The sequence below is a fragment of the Pagrus major genome, chromosome 16 (assembly GCF_040436345.1).
Source record: "Pagrus major chromosome 16, Pma_NU_1.0".
In the NCBI taxonomy this organism is placed as follows: Eukaryota; Metazoa; Chordata; class Actinopteri; order Spariformes; family Sparidae; genus Pagrus; species Pagrus major.
The window spans coordinates 30,815,084-30,835,556 of record NC_133230.1 but is presented as its reverse complement, the minus strand read 5'-3'; the positions used below and the strand labels follow the sequence as shown (position 1 = coordinate 30,835,556).

At 40.6% G+C, this 20,473-nt stretch overlaps 1 protein-coding gene across 2 annotated transcripts in view; it reads left to right on the top strand.

Annotated features, from left to right (window-relative positions):
• ccdc88c (coiled-coil domain containing 88C) overlaps positions 1-20,473 on the top strand; it is an 88,723-nt gene that overhangs the window by 54,391 nt on the left and 13,859 nt on the right. The window contains exons 8-27 of one of the 2 annotated variants that reach the window (XM_073483626.1): positions 598-830; positions 1,413-1,494; positions 4,490-4,648; positions 4,979-5,125; positions 5,429-5,579; positions 5,686-5,867; positions 6,001-6,138; positions 6,225-6,509; positions 6,607-7,404; positions 8,177-8,304; positions 8,426-8,564; positions 10,097-10,240; positions 10,448-10,609; positions 10,732-11,009; positions 13,379-13,522; positions 14,746-14,932; positions 15,085-15,230; positions 15,467-15,556; positions 15,681-15,985; positions 19,863-19,946. In XM_073483626.1, coding sequence (XP_073339727.1) covers positions 598-830; positions 1,413-1,494; positions 4,490-4,648; positions 4,979-5,125; positions 5,429-5,579; positions 5,686-5,867; positions 6,001-6,138; positions 6,225-6,509; positions 6,607-7,404; positions 8,177-8,304; positions 8,426-8,564; positions 10,097-10,240; positions 10,448-10,609; positions 10,732-11,009; positions 13,379-13,522; positions 14,746-14,932; positions 15,085-15,230; positions 15,467-15,556; positions 15,681-15,985; positions 19,863-19,946 — 3,982 coding nt within the window. Of the gene's footprint in view, positions 1-597; positions 831-1,412; positions 1,495-4,489; positions 4,649-4,978; positions 5,126-5,428; positions 5,580-5,685; positions 5,868-6,000; positions 6,139-6,224; positions 6,510-6,606; positions 7,405-8,176; positions 8,305-8,422; positions 8,565-10,096; positions 10,241-10,447; positions 10,610-10,731; positions 11,010-13,378; positions 13,523-14,745; positions 14,933-15,084; positions 15,231-15,466; positions 15,557-15,680; positions 15,986-19,862; positions 19,947-20,473 lie in introns of both variants that reach the window. The other variant, XM_073483625.1, reaches the window with a different exon arrangement.

The window sequence follows — 20,473 nt, the reverse complement described above, 5'->3', positions numbered from 1 at the left end:
GATTTTCTAGTTGAACACACTAATATAAATGCGATCAGAGCTCCCAACACACAGCAAGAAACTGCGATCAGGTTCTCGACCATTGCAGGAACATATGAGGTGAAGGTCAAAATTAACCACTACACACTGACATTACTTTACTTCGAATTTATTAGAAGCAAACAACATGTTTCTCCTGTAGCTTCTCAGGTTCACTCAGCAGATTTACATTAGCACTCACAGGTGTGATACATACATATGGGTCACTTGACTAATTATCACATTCTCCATCTTTTCAAAGTGTTTCAAGATTTTATTCAAATATAAATAAAATGGACACAAATATTACACAAAAATACATTTGAAAAAGAATATGGATTGTTTAATATTACATAGTTACAGGAATTACCCCATTTCGCATATTTATAACATAATAAAAAAACAAACTCCCGCAACGACTGACTGAATGGGATATGATAATATCTTTAGAAAACAGACTATAGGTCCTATAAATTTATGTTGGAAAATTGGTCAGTTTAACAATATTAAAAGTCTGCCTGTTTCAATGGGAAAAGAAGAATTAAAACTGAATTCATCAAAAACTCTCCATCCTTCCAGGTGATTGTTGATCTGACCCAGGAGAGGGACTACTTTTGCAATCAGCAGACCCAGGAAGGGTGCAGGAACCTGGGCATGAGCAGCCCAGGGTGTGGCCAGGTTTCTGGAGGTGTGGGAGTGAGTAATGGAGGCTCGGCTATGATTGTGTCTGGGTTGACTAAAGAGGAGAAGCAGCATCTATCTGTGGAGCTTGCTGATACCAAAGTCAAGCTCCGCAGATACAGACAAGAACTGTGAGTATTTAGTCAACTGGGATGTTGGTCCAAGACACAAACTATCAAGTAATTGCATACTGCTCTAATGTTTTTATGCTAACAATGTTATTGTATGACTACTTGCAATGTGAAAGCTTTAGCTGACATTGACAACCCACAGAAACAAATCCTCCTATGTGGATAAAGCAGTAGCTCTTTGAGAACCATTTCCTATCATAGTCCAAAAGGTTTCTGTGTGTATTACTGGTTTGAGGCTCAACTTTGGCGATACAAGCAGCAGCTAGTTGTCATTATACATCCAATTTTTTTATGTTATTACATAGGGGGTCCATCTATTTGGAAATAAACCATACAATCCCATGTTACACACAGCAACTGGAAGTCATTCTGCAAAATATATTGCCTAGATTCTTTTACCTAGTTATATTAAAGACTTGCAGTAAGACGTATGTTTCATTACTGTTAGTCATCAGATTTTTCAACTACTATCAACCCATCTAGACATTAGCAGGGTGTGGGGCTAATTATACATTACAACATACTGGTGGATTGCAAACATTTTGATTGAAGCTTTACTGTTATTTGTGCATGTGTTTTCAGGGAGGAGAAAACAGAGCAGCTGATGGACTCAAAACATGAAGTGGAGCGTCTGGATCAGGAGTTGCAAAGACTGAAACAAGAGGTCAGGACACGCTTATAACAACTAGTGTCAGATCTGTAGGACTAGAGGGAAATGATGGGGGAAAAGGGGAAGAAAGGTAGATTGGAAGCATTGTTTTTCTGGATTCTGCACAGGGTTTGGCATTGATAAGTGATAGTCCTATTTCACCCTTCCTTACTGCCAGAGGCAGTGCTTATAACTGGAGTTATAAACAAGAGTATGTATATTGACAAAATCACGTGCGACCTCGGATGACCCCTGACCAGGTATAACAACTGGCGTATCCGCATGATCATTTCCTTATCATCTTCTCACTTACGCAGATCAACTGCAGTAACCCTTAACCCTTTGTCCACACTGGCTGCTTCTTTATTGCCTTTAGATGACATGCTGAATATATTTTCTCTTGTAACCTTGCTGTTTTCATGTTTAGTGGAGTGCTCTCTTTCAGGCTTATTTAGAGGGTGGTTAGCAGTGCATGTGCCCCTACTCAGACATGATTAACTGTCACTGTGCTAATGAAGAGAGCAGGGGCAGCTGGTCAGTAAAGGGGGACAGGGTGCTGCCCTCCTTTATCCACAAAAAAAGAAAATGATTAATTTATTATTATTATTGTATTGTTATTTTTATTATTATTATTATTATTATTATTATTATTATCATCATCATCGTCAGTTTTATAGATAATTTATTAAACTAGTTTCAAGTTTCAAGACAGTGTATTCGGTTTTCTGAATATCTTGGTCAAATCAGTCTCAGCAGCAAGCCATGAACGTCCCTTCCTGCTCTGATAGACTTCCATGTTTTTTTTTTTTTCCTAACTTCAGGCAGAGCAATGCAATCCCTCTAGGTTGTGGGAGGGCTTGCACTAACATGTTTTGGTCCTACATAACCTAGTGGCATTTACATGCTCCTCAGATGGTTTCATTTACCGACCTGGAAAGTCATTCTTCCGCCTTTTTTTGCTTTTTGCTTTTTTTCATTAGCTTCATTAGCTCGTATTGTGGAAACGCTACAAAGAAGATGAATTTTGTTGCTGAGATTGTTTGAACAACACTTTGATAGCTATTTCCACTGAAATACTGCTTTACGGTTTGAAACAAATTTTTCCTATTTCCGACGTCACAGTCAAGTCGACATGGCTAACGTTACCACAACTCACAGGAGTGAATCGATCATGTTAAGAGAAATTAATTAACCGTTCAGTCTGAATGATTTCGTATATCTATTAGCCTATATCTGATATTTTTGGATTAATATTACTGCTGCACTAATGTGTATGTAGCATTTTACTGCTATACATGTTTAAGGTTGAGGTAATTTAAACAACTTTATAAACTGATGGGTATTTTAATGTACAGCAATGCATCATATTCTATAAGCTCATCATATTCAATATGTTTGTAGCGTAGCTGTCATGTAAAAACTGGGGGAAAAAAGTCAGAAAAGCAGCCTGTTTTCAGCTTTGTGATGATGCTAAGAAGGAGAAGAATTTTTTCAACACATAAAGGGAACACCTGATCATTTAGTTTATGAGAAATGTTCAAAATCAAGAAATCTGGAGATTCATGGTTTTCACTAGACAGGAAGGTGATGAAAAACTATAATCTGAAAAGCAACTAATAACTAAAGCTGTCAGACAAATGTAGTGGAGTAAAAAGATAAATGCATCTGAGATGTAGCTGAGCTTTATTTTGCTCCAATAAGTAGCTGCCTTTACATCCAAAGGTGTCTTGCGGATGAATTCATGTACATGTGGTACAATGCAATATGACAATATCAGCTGATTTCAGTTATTACCTACAGTTAGTCAACTTAGCCATTATCATCATCAGTTGATCCCCTGAAAGAATTGGCAGGAGCCCCCACTGAAAGAGAGTGTTCCAGTGTTTCTTCGCCTCTTCAGCAGATTGACAGCTGCCTCAGTTGTCATTCCTTTTGGTTTACTGACATTGCGCCCCATGCACAGGTGGCTTAACAGCTTTCACTTGGATACCAAGCAGCACAGGCACAGGAAGCTCAGGTTGTCAACGCGATGCCTCCTTGCTTTGTCCCAAAGAGATAGAGGTTGTATCTCATGAGAGGCTTGCCCATGGGCTCCATTCAGTTTTGCCGAGAGAGTCTCATGACAGACGCCTGCCTCTCAGGATAGGGTACAGTATGGCAGAACAGGATGGCTCGGGGGAAGTGGTTTTCCCAGGACCACGCAGAGCACATCAGTGTGCTGGAGCTACGAGCTGTGGACCCAGCACTTGGTTACATCCTGCCATACCTGAGGAGGAGGCATGTGCTTGTCCGGTTGAGCAACACCTCAACTGTTTTTCACATAAACTAAATCTGTAGGGAGTACTAAATCTGCACAGTTGCTGCAGGATCTTCTGACATGGGCATCCCCCAGCCTGACCAGCCTGCTGGCAATATATCTACCGGAGGAACAGATCTAGGTTGCAGACTTCCTCTCAAGTCAAAAGCCCCCGAGTGGCGGCCTTATCCAGAGGTGGTGTGGAACATCTGGGGTCTCTTCGGCAAGGCAGAGGTGGATCTCTCCAACCCTTCTCGCCTTCAGCTGTCGGTGTGGTTGCTGGAGGGCCCTACCCGCGTGTAGTACCAGAACAGGTGGAAGTTGTTCTCTGACTGGTGTGCAGTTCAGAAAGAAGACTTGGTACATTGCTCTGTGCCTATGGTCCTTTAGTTTCTGCAATCCCTCCTGGACCAGGGCCTGTCTCCCTCTGAGAGTGTATGTGGCTGTCATTTCTTCACAGCATGTTAGGGTTGACAATGAAACAATAGAGGGCCACATGCTGGTCTCCCTCTTTTTGAAAGTGGCCCTAAGATTGCATCCCCCAAGTGCCTCATGGGTTCCTGTATGAGACTTGCCCCTGGTGTTCGATGCCCTTTGCTTATCTCACTTTTAACCTTTAGAACAGGCAGACGCAAATGGTTGTCTGTCAAATTTGTGTATTTACTTGACCTTTCTTTATGCCATTGTTCTTGTCCATGTGTTTGTGTGGTTCAGAACCAGTCGCTGTCTTGTGAGGCTCGCTCAGTCAGAGTGTACCGGGACGAGGTGGACTCGCTTAGGGAAAGAGCAGCCCGGGTCGACCGGCTGGAAACTGAACTGAATAGATGTAAAGAGAAACTCCACGATGTTCAATTCTACAAGACCAGAGTCGAGGTACCAACACAGCTTCACACTACACATCCACATATAATTAACCATCATATAAAGGAATGCTAGACATTTCTCGACATACTGTTGTCTTCCATTTGAGTAATATAGTTTAGTATAATATGTTCCACCGTTGATCATTTGCTGCTATAGATAATATACCTGATTTACATCAAGTCTTTTTACAGGATTATAAATTCTTAATTTGCATGGACATGTCTATCCTTACAGAAACACATAAACCTTTCAGCTGAGAGGAGAGACACACTATTAGCAGTTTGCACTGGCAGTCCACTAAGTGTGTGTATGCATGTGTGTGTGTGTGTGGTCATTTAGGAGCTTCGCGAGGACAACATGACTCTGATGGAGACAAAGGTGCTGTTGGAGGAGCAGCTGTCAGCTTCCAGGGGGCGCTGTGATAAACTGCACACATTGGAGAAAGACAACCTGTTACTACGAGCTAAAATACATGACCTGGAAATGGTAACACCCTTTGCCATCATCAATGAGTTAGAGGTCAAAAATGTCATGTATAGGTGAAGAAGACAATGAAACAGCACAAGCACAAGCACATTCATTGTTCATATTAAATCATGGTACTGTATGTGCCAAAGGTTTGTTTTTGTTTTCTTTTGTTTTTTTACCCATTCTGTTTCTCACATGTCAGCATAAAATGTTTGTCTATCAGCACCCTTAGTTCAACAATATTGGTATGAAACTGTTTGTGAAAGTACTCACATGGTACTGTTAGGTCTGCTAATCTGTGTGTGTTTGTGTGTTGTGCAGGAGAGGGACAATGAGCGTCGAAGGTTGGAGGAGCTGGTGGAGGAGAACATGCTGCTGGAGATTGGACAGAAACAGAGTATGAATGAGTCGGCTCATCTTGGCTGGGAGCTGGAACAGCTGACCAAGAACCATGACAACACTAACACAGAGAGTAAGACACACTTCTTTGATATATTATTATATCCTGTTCTATTTGTGGGTCCGGAAACGTTAGTCTCCATATTTTGTCCAAACTAAAGTATTTGTTTTTGCTGCAGCTCGGAAGTCATTGGTCCTTGAGCTGAACGAGTGTGTTTCCAGCCGGGTATTGAAGCTGGAGAAGGAGAACCGGGAGCTTCAGGCCTCTGTAGAGAGACTGAAAGAGGACAACCACCTCCTGCAGGAGCAGCAACTCCACACCCAGGAGCTGGACAGGGAGAACCAGAGCCTCAACAAGAAGGTAGGAGGCCTGAATGTTTTAAATCCCCTTGTACATGAACAGATTTGAATATTTCTTTGACATTTTGTTGTATTTGTATGTTACTAATAACAACAGTACCTTCATCTTTTTTGTTTGTTTGTTTGTTTGTTAGTTGGAGCGTCTCCAGGGTTTATTGGATCAGGAGAGACTGACCAATCAGGACATGGAGTCTCTGGGAGAGGAAATATTGAAGGAGAAACAGAGTCTGGAGAGAGAAATGCACAGTCTGAGAGCAGAGAAAGACAGACAGGTAGTTAACACACACACAAGATATTGTTAATATTTGTTATAAAAGACCTTTGTTGATGCCCTGTTCCACTTGTCCTGTCCAATCAGATCTCAGAGCTGGAAAGCGAGAAGCAGCACCTCTCTGATGTGGTGGTGTCCCTTCAGGACCGTGCGCAGTCGAACAATGTTGCGAGGGTCCGTGAGGTGGAAGCCGAAAACCGCCTGCTGCACAGAAACATCACTGACACCAGCTCTCGATTAGCCAGCCTTGAAACTCAACTCAAACTGGCCAATGAGGAGGCAGAGAGGCTGAGGGAGAGGATGGGGCGGTTTGAAGAGGTGGAAAGAGACGCGGCAAGGCTGGAAAGGAGCAGGGATGCTCTGAGCAGAGAGGTCGTAAAATTTTTTTTTTTTTATTACAATTTATGTTTGATGTATTCTTTTGAAGCTAAATGGATGGAGAAAAAAAAAGTCTCTGTTTTGCCTTCAGGTGGCCTCTCTTCGTGCATGCAGTGAGCGATCAGAGGCTCTAGAGAAGCAGATGTCCTCCCTGGAGCAGGAGATCCATAGGCTGAAGCGGGAGGCAGAGGAGGCCCAGCGGGAGCTGCAGCGACTGAGGCAGCTTGAGGCAGAGAGCAGCCTGGTGTCCAAGGAGAACCTGGACCTGCGCTGCTCCCTGGAAAACCTGCGCTCCACATGCGCCCGCCTGGCCACCCTACAGGATGAGCATAAAGAGGCACAGAGAGAGACACAGGAGCTGCAGAGGAGGCTGGAGGAGGCCAGAGAGGAGGTGCAAGGAGAGAGGAAGAGGGTAGAGAGGCTTGAGGTGAATGTGGCAGCTCTGAACCAGGAGAAGCATCACTTGGAGGAGGAAGTACAGAGGAGCAAAGGGGAGAGGGAAGAGGTAGAGAGAGAGAGGCGGGAGGTACGTGCCAGAGAAGAAGAATTGAGGAGGGAAGTGGAAGAACTGAAGGAGGAACAGAGAAGGAAGGAGGAAATTCACAACGAAAGGAGGAAGCTTCAGTTGGACCTGGAGCAGTCAGAGAAGGGCAGGAAGCACTTGGAGAAGGAAAGCTGGAGGATCAGAACACTGCTGGAGGGAAAAGAGTCAGAGCTGGAGGACAAAGCTAGGCGATTGATAACAGTGGAGAAAGAGAGGGCAGCTCTGAGTAAGGAGGTGGACAGGCTAAAGGAGGTGGCAGTCAAAGCCAAGGAGTTGGAGAGGGGGAACAAGGAGCTGCAGAAGCAGGCGACCATTGACAAGAGGACTCTGGCAACACTGAGAGAGGTTAGAGGGAAAACCTGTCAGATGAAATTTCTATAGAAATTATTATTTAATTTCCACCACGATCTAAAAGTTTTCATGAAGTGAACATGCATATCGTGTCTAAACGGAGAAGTGAACAGAATTTGAATACTTTTGAAAAAAAATATTTTAAAAGTTGTTTTTTTTTTAATAAATAAATTGATGCTCTTTTCCCCGGTTAGGTTAAGGGTTTCTTTCTGATAGTGTTTCGGAATAGTGTTTGACAAAACAGTTTAACCATCAGGTCCATTTATAAGCTGTTGTAGAGCTTATTGGAATCAATCTTTGCCATAAATGACGTCTGTCCAGAAGTCATGGAATTGATTTTGTTAGATCTCATTTTGTCTCAACTGTTTATGGATTCTCCATGTTAGATTAAAAGTTAAGTTTAAAAAATCATTAGAGCTGCAATGATTGATCAATCAATTAGTCAGTTGAAATTTCTAAATTAAATGTCATTTATTTGATAATTAGATAACTGTTTCAGTAATTTTTAAGGAAAAATGTTAAACATTTGCTGGTTCCAGCTTCATAAATGTAAGGATCTGCTGCTTATGATAGTAAATAAAGAGTCTTTTGGTGTCGCTTTGGGCTCTACAATATTTTGTATGTATGAGTAAACAATTAATTCATTGGATATTCACTCATACTGACTAACATGGTTCTAGTTCTGATATTCACTAAATTATCTGTATGGAAATCTCGATTGGTATGTAGAGTTTCAACGTTGTGTGTCATGTATCTGTGTGTGCAGGAGCTGGTGTCAGAGAAGCTGAGTGTTCAGCAGCAGAGTGTTGAGTTGGAGAGGGTCAATGAAGAACTGGAGAAGATTGGACTGAGCAGAGAAAAACTCCTGCAGCAAGAATACACACTGGAGGACAGGTAGTTTTCTTTAATGTGCTGCTATTGTGGCCCCATTCTCTGACTAATGATCAGATTTAATGTTTCATGTAGAAATGAATCCCAGGTGTGTAATTGATTACTTTTGTGTGTATGTCAGTAGGTATAGGATGCTGGAGTCTCGGCTGGAAGAGACTGTCCAACAGATAATGAAGATTAAGGAGGAGAAAATCTCCTGTCTAGAGAAGAAAGTAGAAGAGAGCAACGTGCTCAACGCTACCCTACGTGCTGAACTAGCTACTGTAAGGACCTGCATAAGTTCTTCCCAAAAATCATTCCAAAATTCTAAACAAACTCACTTTCTGTCCTAATGAAGATATACAACAATACATGTAAGTAAAACTTAGGCTTAAAGTAATATTTGCCTCAAGAATAAAAAGTCATCATCATTTTCTAATTAATCCATTTCAATGCTTCATTCACCAAGGATTGGTGGTCAGCTACATGAATGGAATGTGGAAAATGGTAACAACAGCTCATAAAGCAGAATCCTAGTGTTCAGTAGGCAAGAGATATAAAGTATCCTTTAAGTTATTCTCAGTGATCCCTGGAAGGAAATGTGTTCTCTGCTTTAACCTATCCTAAATTAGATTGATTGAGACTATATATTGACAAAATATAAGACATATATAAATAAATAATATATGCACAGCCTCATCAGGAGCCATCATATTTTTGTACAATATTTGTCAAAGGGATAAAAAACAATAAAGCCCAAAAGCTTATTGCCATTATGGTTCTTTGTTTATGTTTAAGTTTATGTTTAACAGTTAATGTTTGAGTATTAGCAGCAACTACAAAAACATGCAGACTCCACACCCTGTGTATCACAATACATTTAATTTTCATATAAAAGCTAAAAGCTAAATTTCACTGATGAAATAGACACAATCCCTCGCTTCTGTACAATGATTTAGGATGAAATTGAGTTGACATTTGCAATATTGATTACTAGGGGTGTAACAGTACACAAAAGTCACGGTTTGGTTCAGTACCAGTAAATTCCAAGCGCATAAAGTTGAGTTTCTTTTTAATTATTTTCAACAGACAGTAGTGCAAGTTACAGCTTGTTCCACATGGTGTCCACCTTGTTCCATCTTGGTACAGCCTGTAGTGCATTAAGCAGAAAACAGGTCATAACCTGTAGGGCTGATAAACTACAATGTAATGTAAATGTAAATGTGATGCAAATGCTAACTGCTTCGGTAATGTCTTTGGCCCTGCTGTCTGACAAATTGTTGAATTTGTGTTTTTTGCTGTTGTTGTTGTTGATTTTGCCTTACTCTGTTTATTGACACATCTTAGCGATGCCGTCAAATATGCGTTACCATGTTCAGTGTGTTTCCACTCACATGTTGAACAACGCCGAAACACCATCCTCTTCCGAGCCAACAATCTCCCTTGCTCGCTCTTGGATCCTCTAGCTCCAGTGTGTCATTTGAACTCACTATAGTCAGTTACGGTGTCTTCTTCTTCGTCTTGGTTAATTGTTTACATTACTGCCAATAACTGGATTGGAGTGTGGATCAGAACAGTTATAACCTTGTCCATTGACATTTGCTCTTGCCATGGTATGAGTCAGATGTATTCTTCGTATGACTATGCACTGAGCAGTGACATCTTTACCCTGATAGTTAGGGACAAATACATGTATCGTTACACCCCTATGATTTAGTGATTTAGAATTATTCAGATGTGTACTCTTCTATTAACAATAACGCATTAGAAGATGATGTACTGTAGAGTGTGTTACAGTACTATTTATCTGTTGTAGGCTTGTCAGAGAGTGTCTATGTTGCGCCAGCAGCAGGAGGAGGGAGGAAATCACAACTCCCAGCAGCGCTCAGGGGGCAACCGGGGTCAAGCCACTGCTGAACTGCTACGAATCAAAGATCATCTCATCGATATAGAAAAGAATGTAAGATTTTTAATTTCCTAAATTAAAACCTCATTGTAATCTCATCATGTTTCTATATTTAATCATTAGGTAGCCCATCTATTCATAGTTATGACTTATTCTGTATTTTTTCAGTGTTTATCCCTATTTTTTGTAGCTCCTTTTATGTTTTATTCCCTTTAATTCATTAATTCATATGAATAGTTATGATGTCACTATTCTCTCCAGAATGCCTCTCTGCAGACAGAGAGCAATCTGTTGAAGGAACAGCTTAAACAGATGGAGAACCAGAACACATCTCTTAACAACCAGATGGTGGCACAGCAGCGACACACCACCAACCTGCAGGAACAGAATTCAGCCTTACATACACAGACAGCAAAACTACAGGTAAACAATAAACAGTAGTGTTTTTGTAAAACTGGGCTAACGAGTGGCAGTAATATAACTTGTACTACACTTCTCCAGACCATGTCTTTTTCTTTAGTTCTAATGTATCTAGCTTTTCTTAGGTGGAGAACTCCATGCTCTCCTCCCAGAGTGCATCTCTCATGGCCCAGAACACTGTGCTGCAGGGCCAGGTCACCGCCCTGGAGGCAGAGGTAGAGTCGTGGCAGCGGCAGCGTGAGGAGGCATGGCGGGGCAGAGAAAGCATCCTCACCGACCATGAACGCCTGCTGAGTGTTCATGAGAGGCAAGCGCACGAGTATGAGCAGCTCATCAGTCAGCACACTACACTGAAAAGCAAACAGAGGATGCTGGAGAGTGAACATCGTGCGCTGCAGAGCAAGTAAGTGAATATCATACAAACCTTACTAACAGTATGGAGATACAAGGTCTCTGATCATCCTGGGAGTTCTACAAGTAACCTATGTGGTCAGCACTTGGCCAGAAAATTATCAGTGAGGAAAATATAACAGATAAAAAGCTCAGTAAGCCCTTTGGTTCTAAAGGTTATGTACAGGCTGTGTTACTTAGGTTTAGCTATGAAAGAAATTGTGTGTTGAGCCAGATCACAAGTGAACTCTAGTGTGAGGGCTAGGTTTAATTATGAGAGTGATTTAAATTTAATCCTTGAAATTTGGTTGTGAAAAAATGAGTTTGTTTTAGCGAATACTCTTAGCTCTTCTTAAAAATGTGGAGCTGTATGACTGTTCACGTTCAACCACAACTACCTCACTTATGTTGTTAGAATGAGGAGTATCACCTCCTGTTATGTTATAAGAGTGCAGTTTTATATGATGGGGGGGTAGCTAATCACCCCAAGTCATACACTGCCCTGCCAAACAAAAGTCACCACCTGGATTTAAATAGGCAAATAGGTAAGAGCCTCCCATTGGATAATTACTGCAGTGATTAATATGTTTCAGCTGGCAACAAGATATTTAACACTAACTGATACAGTGAGTAGCTTCTCATTTCTTAAACAACCATGTCAGAAGACATATCCTGTGGTCGTGGAAAAGAGGTCACTCTGTTTCAGAAGGGTCAAATTATTGGCCTGCATCAAGCAAAGAAAACAAATAAGGAGCTTGCTGCTAAAATTGGGTTAAGGCATTATTAAAACCTGGAGGAATAGTGGTGAGCCATCATCTTCGAGGAAGAAATGTGGTCAGAAAAAAATCTAGATGGATCGTGATCCGAGATCCCTTTAAATGTTTGGTGAAATCAAATCGTAAAAAAATCAACAGTAGAACTTATGGCTATGTTTAATAGTGAAAGTAAGAGCATTTCCACAGACACAATACATAGAGAACTCAAGGGATTGGGACCAAACAGCTGTGTAGCCTTAAGAAAACCACTTATCAGTGAGGCTAATTGGAAAAAAAAGGGTTCAATTTGCTAGGGAGCATAAAGATTGGAGTCTGGAGCGATGGAAAAAGATCATGTGGTCTGATGAATCAGGATTTACCCTGTTCCAGAGTGATGGCTGCATCAGGGTAAGTAGAGAGGCGGATGAAGTGATGCACCCATCATGAGTTATCCAAGATATTTTGATGTGTTTCGGGAAGATATATCAAATATATCATATATATAATATATCATCAATCGAAATTTGACTTGCTATTTTAGGTGATACCAATCTATTAATATATACCTGGATCTCCCCCGATGCCAACACCTAGGATTAGCTCTCTATAGTGTGAAACTAGTAAGGAAGACATAACTTATACAGGGAAATGAGCCTTCCCCTATACTTTTCTTTAAAGATTTCAGATAACATTAAGAATGCAACTAGAGAACAAAGGTGGATTTGATTGCAGACCATTGTTACACTTGATTATAGTATGTGTTAACATAAGGTATCTCTGAACTTGTTTACATTGACTTGACCCCTCAACAGAAAAGGGCTGCCAATGCTTAATCAGCCAAAGAAATGGAAACTCTGTTTTTCAGTTTGCTGATCTCCTCATCTGCAACTAATACTTGACAAGTGAGCAACATCCTCACACTGCCAGCCTAACTTGTGTTCAGCTTATTCCAAAGCCCTTTTCACATACAGACTCTGCATTATCAGCGCAGCGAAGGCTCCCCATTTCTCCGCCTTTGTTTGTTCACACTTAACCAAGCAGTGCCAGAACCAAAAGAGGCGTGACGTTTAACGTGTTTCCCCACGTTCCACCTGTTAATCCAAAATCCATGTATCTGCCGACTGTTTATAATCATATGGATGCAGTTATAATGTGTTGTGATTGAGATCCTGACCCACCATTCATCCTGGAAAGTGTCAAAGTTAGGTTTTTTGCTCTAAATTACATATTAACATAATCACCTTCAGTAAACAGCGGACCCTGTCTGACTCACTCGCGGGGAGGGATGTTGTTTTCTGGGGGAAAGTTCAATGAAGTCTAGGTCAGGAGGGCTCACAGTTGCTGTGATTTTTTTTCAATACAAGTTGCCAGAGACAGTAACTACAACAACATAATAGTGGAAGGTGACAAGTGTTTTGCTCTAAATCACATCACATAATCACCGCCATTCAACTGTGGGAGCTGCCTGGCTCTGCTGCCGGGGACAGACGCTGTTTTTTGGGCAGAAATGTGACGAAGAGGACAGACATGACAGACACTTTTCCACACGTGGATGCGGTATTTTTTTTTTGTTTTTTTCATTTAAGAGATTAGAAATAACCCCTCTCCTCTGCATGTCTGTGTACAGGTATTGTATTTTGGTACAGCAGAGGGAGAAATGGGAGGAGCAGGAGGTGCGTGGTCAGAAAGAGAAGGAGGAACTAAATCAGCAGATCCATGCGCATCGACTATTACAGCAAGAGAATCTGCAGCTAAAAACAGAAGTGGAAAGGTATTGTATTTTTACACACAGTCACACTGTCATTGAACATTGTGAGATTTAAAAAAAACAGATCGTTTGTTCTTGGCAAACTGATCAAGTCATGGCAAGAGTTTATGATCGTATGATTACCTCTGTGACATGACATCGGTGATATCTTGAAAATGCAGCTGTAACTGTGTTAGAACACATAAGGCAAAAGAATATTGGTTCAGTATCAGTTTTCCTAATCAGGTTAGATTTTGTTTTCTTGAGGTATAAGCTTTAGAATGGTAAGGTTCTATAGCCCAACTGATATATCAGTGATATTCATGATATTATTGGCCGATATTAGCCTATCACAGATATATCGGTATTGTTCTATATGTTGCCAGATATGCACTGATATGAAAACTATCTTTTAGGGATTATAAAGCAGAAAATTAATAATTATTAAATTCAGAGTGTAGTTTGTTGTCTCAGTTTACTGATGTCATTTTAGATTATAAAGTTTATTGTTAAGATGTGAAATATCCTGCCTCCGTTACATATCTTTGTCACAAGTGGTTGATAACCAAATTTGAGGGATCATTGCCAAAAATGGGTGTATATCGTCCGATATATTGATATCTGAATTTTTTGCTTCCTAGTGTCAGTAGGGGCATCTGCCCCAACAAGCAATTATTGGCTAAACTCTATTAGGCTCAGGGACAGGGTGAACAGTTAGAGCACAGTTTGCTACTGATTTTAAAGGTCCCATAATGTATAACATAAGTATGTATAAAGTCTGTTTTTCCATAATAATACAGTCTTGGTGCTGTATCAATTCTGTGAAAATGTCAAGACACTCAATCCATGGAAGAATGAACACAGCGTGTATTTAGAAACTGTGCCTTTAAACGAGCCATCAGGACTTCCGTAAGATTGTGATGTCACAGCTATACAGTCACCGATCTCAGCCCCCAGCATGGCTGTGGCTGGAAAAACAATGGCAGAGGTGAAGCGTAAACACGGAGGTCAGGCCTGTGAGAACTAGCCAATCAGAATAGACTGGGCTTCAGGAGTAGGAGCCTTAAAGGGACAGGCACTAAAATGGAGCGTTCAGACAGAGGGTGAGCAGAGGTGCTGCAGCAATAAACAGTATGGGAAATATATAATGTGTTTTTTAGGACATTAAGGTTCAAGATAATTTGATCACTTGACCCTCCTCTTATATCCTTTCACTTGTGTCTGACTTACCCTGTTTTCTCCCTCAGATTGACAGAGAACCAATCACAGCAGTCAGAGCAGAGTGAGGGGCTCCAGCAGCGCATGAATGAACTCAAGAGGTCATTAAGCTCCACCCAGCTGGAAGTGAGTCAATGGATGACACGGTATGATACGCTAATGGAGCAACACCAGGGTCTGGATCTAACCATGACTAAACTAGACAACCACTGTGAGGTAAATGGGGTATTTCATTTATCCATGAAACAGTAGGGAAAACAAGTCACAAATATTTCTTGTAGCACAGTATCTCTTTAGCTTTCTCTTTGGAGAACCAATCTGGATCACACCTCTTTGTTACCCCTCTCTTTGTGTGTGCGTGCGTTTAGCTGTTGAGTCGACTGAAAGGGAACCTGGAAGAGGAGAACCACCACCTCCTGAGTCAGATCAACCTGCTGAGTCAGCAGAACCATACTCTGCTGGAGAGGAGCATGGAAAGCAAAGAGATGTATCACCAGGAACAGAAGCTATACATGTAACTGTATACAACACATCTGCAATAAAAAAAACTACACATGTAGCTGCACAATAAACCACCGTACAGTATGTAGTATATACCACTGCTAACACAAACTATACATGCAAGTATAGAGCAGACAGCGCCATTAACATGTAATGATGAAACATTTAATGCAGAGAAGTTTCAGTAAGATAGAGGAACAAATTAAAACTCTTTGTTTGTTTTCTTTTTCTGTGTCTCTCTTCATTCAGTGATAAGCTGAACGCTCTTCGTCGTCAGAAAGAGAAACTAGAGGAGAAGATCATGGACCAGTACAAGTTCTACGACCCCACACCTAAAAAGTAATGCTTTAATTTAAACGCCTTTAATTCCATTTTTATAGCAAATATGGAGTAGCTGTGTATGGTGTCAATGTCTTTCAGATATTGATGTTTGGTAAATTATATAAATGTTGTGTGTTTTCAGGAAGAGTCAGTGGTCTGGAGCTAAAGCTTTCGCCAAACTGATCAAACCCCGAAAGGAAAGCAGCAGGGAGAGAGGGGATGAGCGAGACAAGGAGGGAGGCAAAGACAGAGAACGAGCCAAGAGTGCCCCAGACATCCCCCTACCTGCCCCTCCTCCCCTCCTCCCCCCTGAAACTCCACCCCCACTTCCTGAGCGGATGGCAAGTGACACGCAGGACAACGACCACACCCACGGTACCCATAACAACCACGCCAGCAGTCTCAGTTTAGGACCCCAGAGTCCAGCCCTCACGCCCATTGGCCGAGGTAAATATGCTCACACATACACTTACATCCAAAAATTACAAAGCCCCATATAGCATTGGTTACCAGGAGAGGTTGTTCGATGGGTAGTTTTCATGTTTTATTATGAAATGCACTTACAGTAAATATTAAATGCATCCAATTTAAAACTATAAAGCTGATGGAACATGGTGACTTGGATCATGTGCACCTCAGCTATCTGCTCCTCTAGAGGGTGCAGGTGACCACCACATAACTGACTGACTAACTGAATTACTTAGTTTCTCTACACCTCTGTATCTCACACTTGACTAACATCCACTGAATCTGCTCTCTATAGTGTGAATTCAATGCTAACCAGGCACTGCTTCTGCAGTAGAAATACTAAATGTGAATATTTTCTGGTTTCTTTCCTCCTCTATGACAAACAACTACTCTATTAATCAAGAAAATAATCCACAGATTAATTGAACTGAAAATAACTATTAGTTGCAGCCCAAATACAAACAACACACACAAAAAAAAACATTTCAAAACATAATTACAAATTTATATCAGTCGATCAATTTATGTTTACAGAATTGTTTTTTGTGACACAATCCCTAGATGGATACACAAATTCGAGGCAACAAAAATGTGACAATGGAGTGTTGAAATACACAGACTGAAATATGCCAAAAATGTTGACATTTATACTCCCTCCTACTAGACACCTGCTGCAAAAATCAACTTTAGGCTTTTCTTGGCTTGTCATGATGTCTGGGATGTCAGTTAATGTAACTTTTTTAGTTTGGGACAATCAGTCACTAAGGACTGCTCGAGAGAAACAGAATGCTAGCAGGCTTCTAGAATTACTCTGAGCAATCTGAAATGGCAACAGGAATTCCTCTGTTGCTTTGCAGTAACAGAAAAGTATTATTGTGTCAACACAACAAGTCAACATACTGAAAACCCAATGAAGACATACAAACATTTGGTTGAGATGAACAGTCAGATAATCCGAACACTTTGTGCTGTTTAAAGTCTGCTATACTATATATACCCACCAAAACTAAAAAGAACCCTGATCCTTTGGAAGAATGTAATGTGAGTGATCCTGAGGCAGTTTGTTTCCTGATTGTCAGTCAGATAATATGCACCCTGTCTTGCTTGACATTATAACTCAACAACAGAAACTGACCACTAATCTTATCATAACAAGATAAGACAGTAAGGCTACATAAATAGGATCGTCCTCACTTGTCCTGTTGGGGCTTCCCTGCCTGGGTTTGACTGACTGAAGGTTTACACAGTGATAACATTACCGTGTTGGTGATGTTGCAACTGTTACCATCTTTCACAGTAGTATAAAGTAAATTGGTTCCTAACCATATCTTTAATTGCTTTTTATTTAGGGTCACATATAAATGGTTTCAGGAACCACTATACAGTACCTGATGCTTACTTTTCATTACTCTGTCATCATAGTGGAACTGGATTTTAATCCATGGCCTACTCTGAGTTCATATTTTTATTTCCATGGGTTGTTTTTTTTTATTGCTCTACTCTGAAATGGGATTCTTCTCTTGGCTGAGCTCAGTTCACTCTTAGTTCCACTGGCATGTGGAATTTACTCAGCTTATTTAAGGAGACAATTTACAACATAAACAATAAATCACTCTGTTGAGCCAGATGTGTTTGCACAAATAACTCCAACACGGGCCAGAGTTATCCCTCAAGTTTTTATCTGTCACTTCCTGTACACTGTGCTTTACACCAGTTGTCAAACTTTGTTTGGATTCAGAGTGAGTTGAGCTCAGTCTTGAGTCTAATGCATGGATTTTACGGGATTTCTGTTATCTTGTTCTATTCAAATGGATTTTCTTGCATGATATCTTATTATTTTGCATTCTGTCAATCACATACTTAATAACTTCTTAACCCACTATTTTCTTTAATTAACTCACTGTCATTGTTTCATTTCCTTACATTTCTCTGTGTCCCACCTGTCTCTCTCCATTCTCTCCATTCATCTCAGCACCTCCCACCCCCAAACGCTTCTGTTTCCTCCGCAGTAAAAGTCAAGAGAAGCTCCTCTCCCCACCTTCCTCCTCCTCCCGTCCCTCCCTGTCTCTCACCAGAAGACTGCGATTCTGGTCATCAGCTGACATCACAGCTGACGGCATCAGTAGCCAGCCAATGTCAGCCAACGGACTGTTTTAAAATCCCCCTCCTCATCATCATCCTTTTAACCATACACATCATCATCTCCCCATCAGACTGTTCAATAACACTCATCTTTGTAACTTCACACAAAAATGCACACATCATACATACATGCCCTTAAAAACTAATGCACTTTGCACAGTCCACAAGCATACTTTAGAACATACAAAACACACACAAATGGGTGCGTGTCGCGGTTGTCAGCCTGCCAGTATTACTAGTAAGTTGTGTGTGCAGAGATGGTTTATATGTGTGTGTGTGTGTGTGTGTGTGAGAGAGAGAGAGAGTGTGTGCGCACATGTGCATGTTTCCAAGCACAGCTTGCCTGCTTGTCCATGAAGAGTTGTTCATGTTTGTTTGAAAAATATTAGAGTGCATGTGTGCTGTCATCTCCCTTAATGCTTTTAAACTGGTGAGTGTGTCTCTGTGAGGCTTGTATTTCTGTAGAAGAGCAGATATTATTTTAGTCTGTTCTGAACTGTGACCCTTGATAGATCTGTTTGCCACGCGCATCTTTGCTGCAGTTTTCTCCTCATTCACACAGCAGTGGTCACCACAGGACCATACTACTACTATTTCTCAACTTTGTCCGTCTATTTGCTTTAAAGTGCAACTTCACAGCTCCACAAGTTACGTGTCTTGGAAAGTATTACAGCATATGTGAAAAAAAGTGGTATAAAGCCTTTTGTGGCTCCAGAGGAAGCTATGTAATCTGATAAATTGCCTCTAGTGATGTCACACACTAATTTGCATTGTGGGTAATGTAGGTGCCAGGTTTTGAAAGGGAAGAAGAATGCATTGAATACAAAAGACGATCTCAACAGTATTATAGGAGTGCGGTGCTAGACCACTGGACTGCTTTTCAAAACCAAGTGCCCACATTACCCACAATGCAAATTTACCTTGCCACCTTAGCTACTGAGTGAAATCACATATGCAGTTGTACTCCCTAAGACCTCTAAAAACATTTTAATGTGTAAAATTGGTTACCCCTTAACCCTTGGTCTATCTATCCTTCATCTGAAATGTGAGCTTTATAAGCACCAAAAGCCTGTATGGGCTTTTAACACCAATGTTTAACATAATATCAGCATGTTTTAAAGCTATGCTGGCAAAGATAGCAATCAAGACATCGTGTCAGCTAAAGTGTAAAAGCTAAATCACTTTTAAAAAAGAAATCACAATGTCTTCCTCTTACAAATCAAAATTTGCTAAATTCAATAAATTCCAAGGTTTTGCCTCTACAGCCTGACTTGCATGAACAGTAGCTAATGGTGGCTGATATAAACTAGTTTTAGCATAGATATAGCAGTGTACCAGACATTACTCAGTCAGTCTGCTGACTTTCTACTGTTAAACTGTGTTATAAACTAACCAAAGATAAATATTTCAAATTTCAATTACAAAAGTAAAACAAGGAGTAAACGCACATGGCTGCATCCTTTGCAGATGCCAGTGACTACTACTCCTTCAAAATTGTGAAATTTCCAGCCATAATGTCTGATTAGAAGATACATTCACTGAATAATAACTGATCACAGTAATTCATAAGCTTCCAGTGTACCTGAATTGATGAATGCACTCATAATGTCTTGCTTGACTTTCTTGCTACTCTGTTATTCACACCACGTCTTATGGTCCTACTGTGGCATACAACTCCAGAATGTTTCCCTACAGTGTTCTGTTCGGTCTGCAGGTTTGACTGACAGGAACTGGGGTGTTTATTGTATCAGTACTCCAGGAGGCAGCAGTGAGAGTATCAATGGAGAAGATGGACAAGGTAATTCATGGATTAATTATTGATGATAACATTACATGAAAATTGAGAATCTAGCAGGAAAACTTAGGAGATAAGTAGATTAAGGTGTTATCATTTTCACATACCTACATTTTGAGATGGTATATTATAATCTAACAATATTGGCAGCCTGTACAGTGTTTATTTGTAAACTACCTGAGTGTGAAATCAGCATCTGGAATAATTTCAATTTTCTATTTAGTACATAAATTTCAACCTGTCTCGGTGAATTTTTAGTCGTATCTGTCTTGTCTGAAAATCTGAATTGAGGGAAGGAAAGGAAGAAAAAGAATCCATGAGTACTTTGTCAAAGACCAGGTTCCCTTTTTCTCTATTGCTTCCTTTTACAAATACTTGTGGTTTTGATTAATGCTTAAAAATGGCAGGTGAAAGGAAACATTACAATTTTATTTCAACTACAGTATATGTAGTGGATCAACATATCAGCACATATGTGTTACAGTATATTATAAAAGGTAAAAGATAATGCTGCTTTTCAGTATATTATT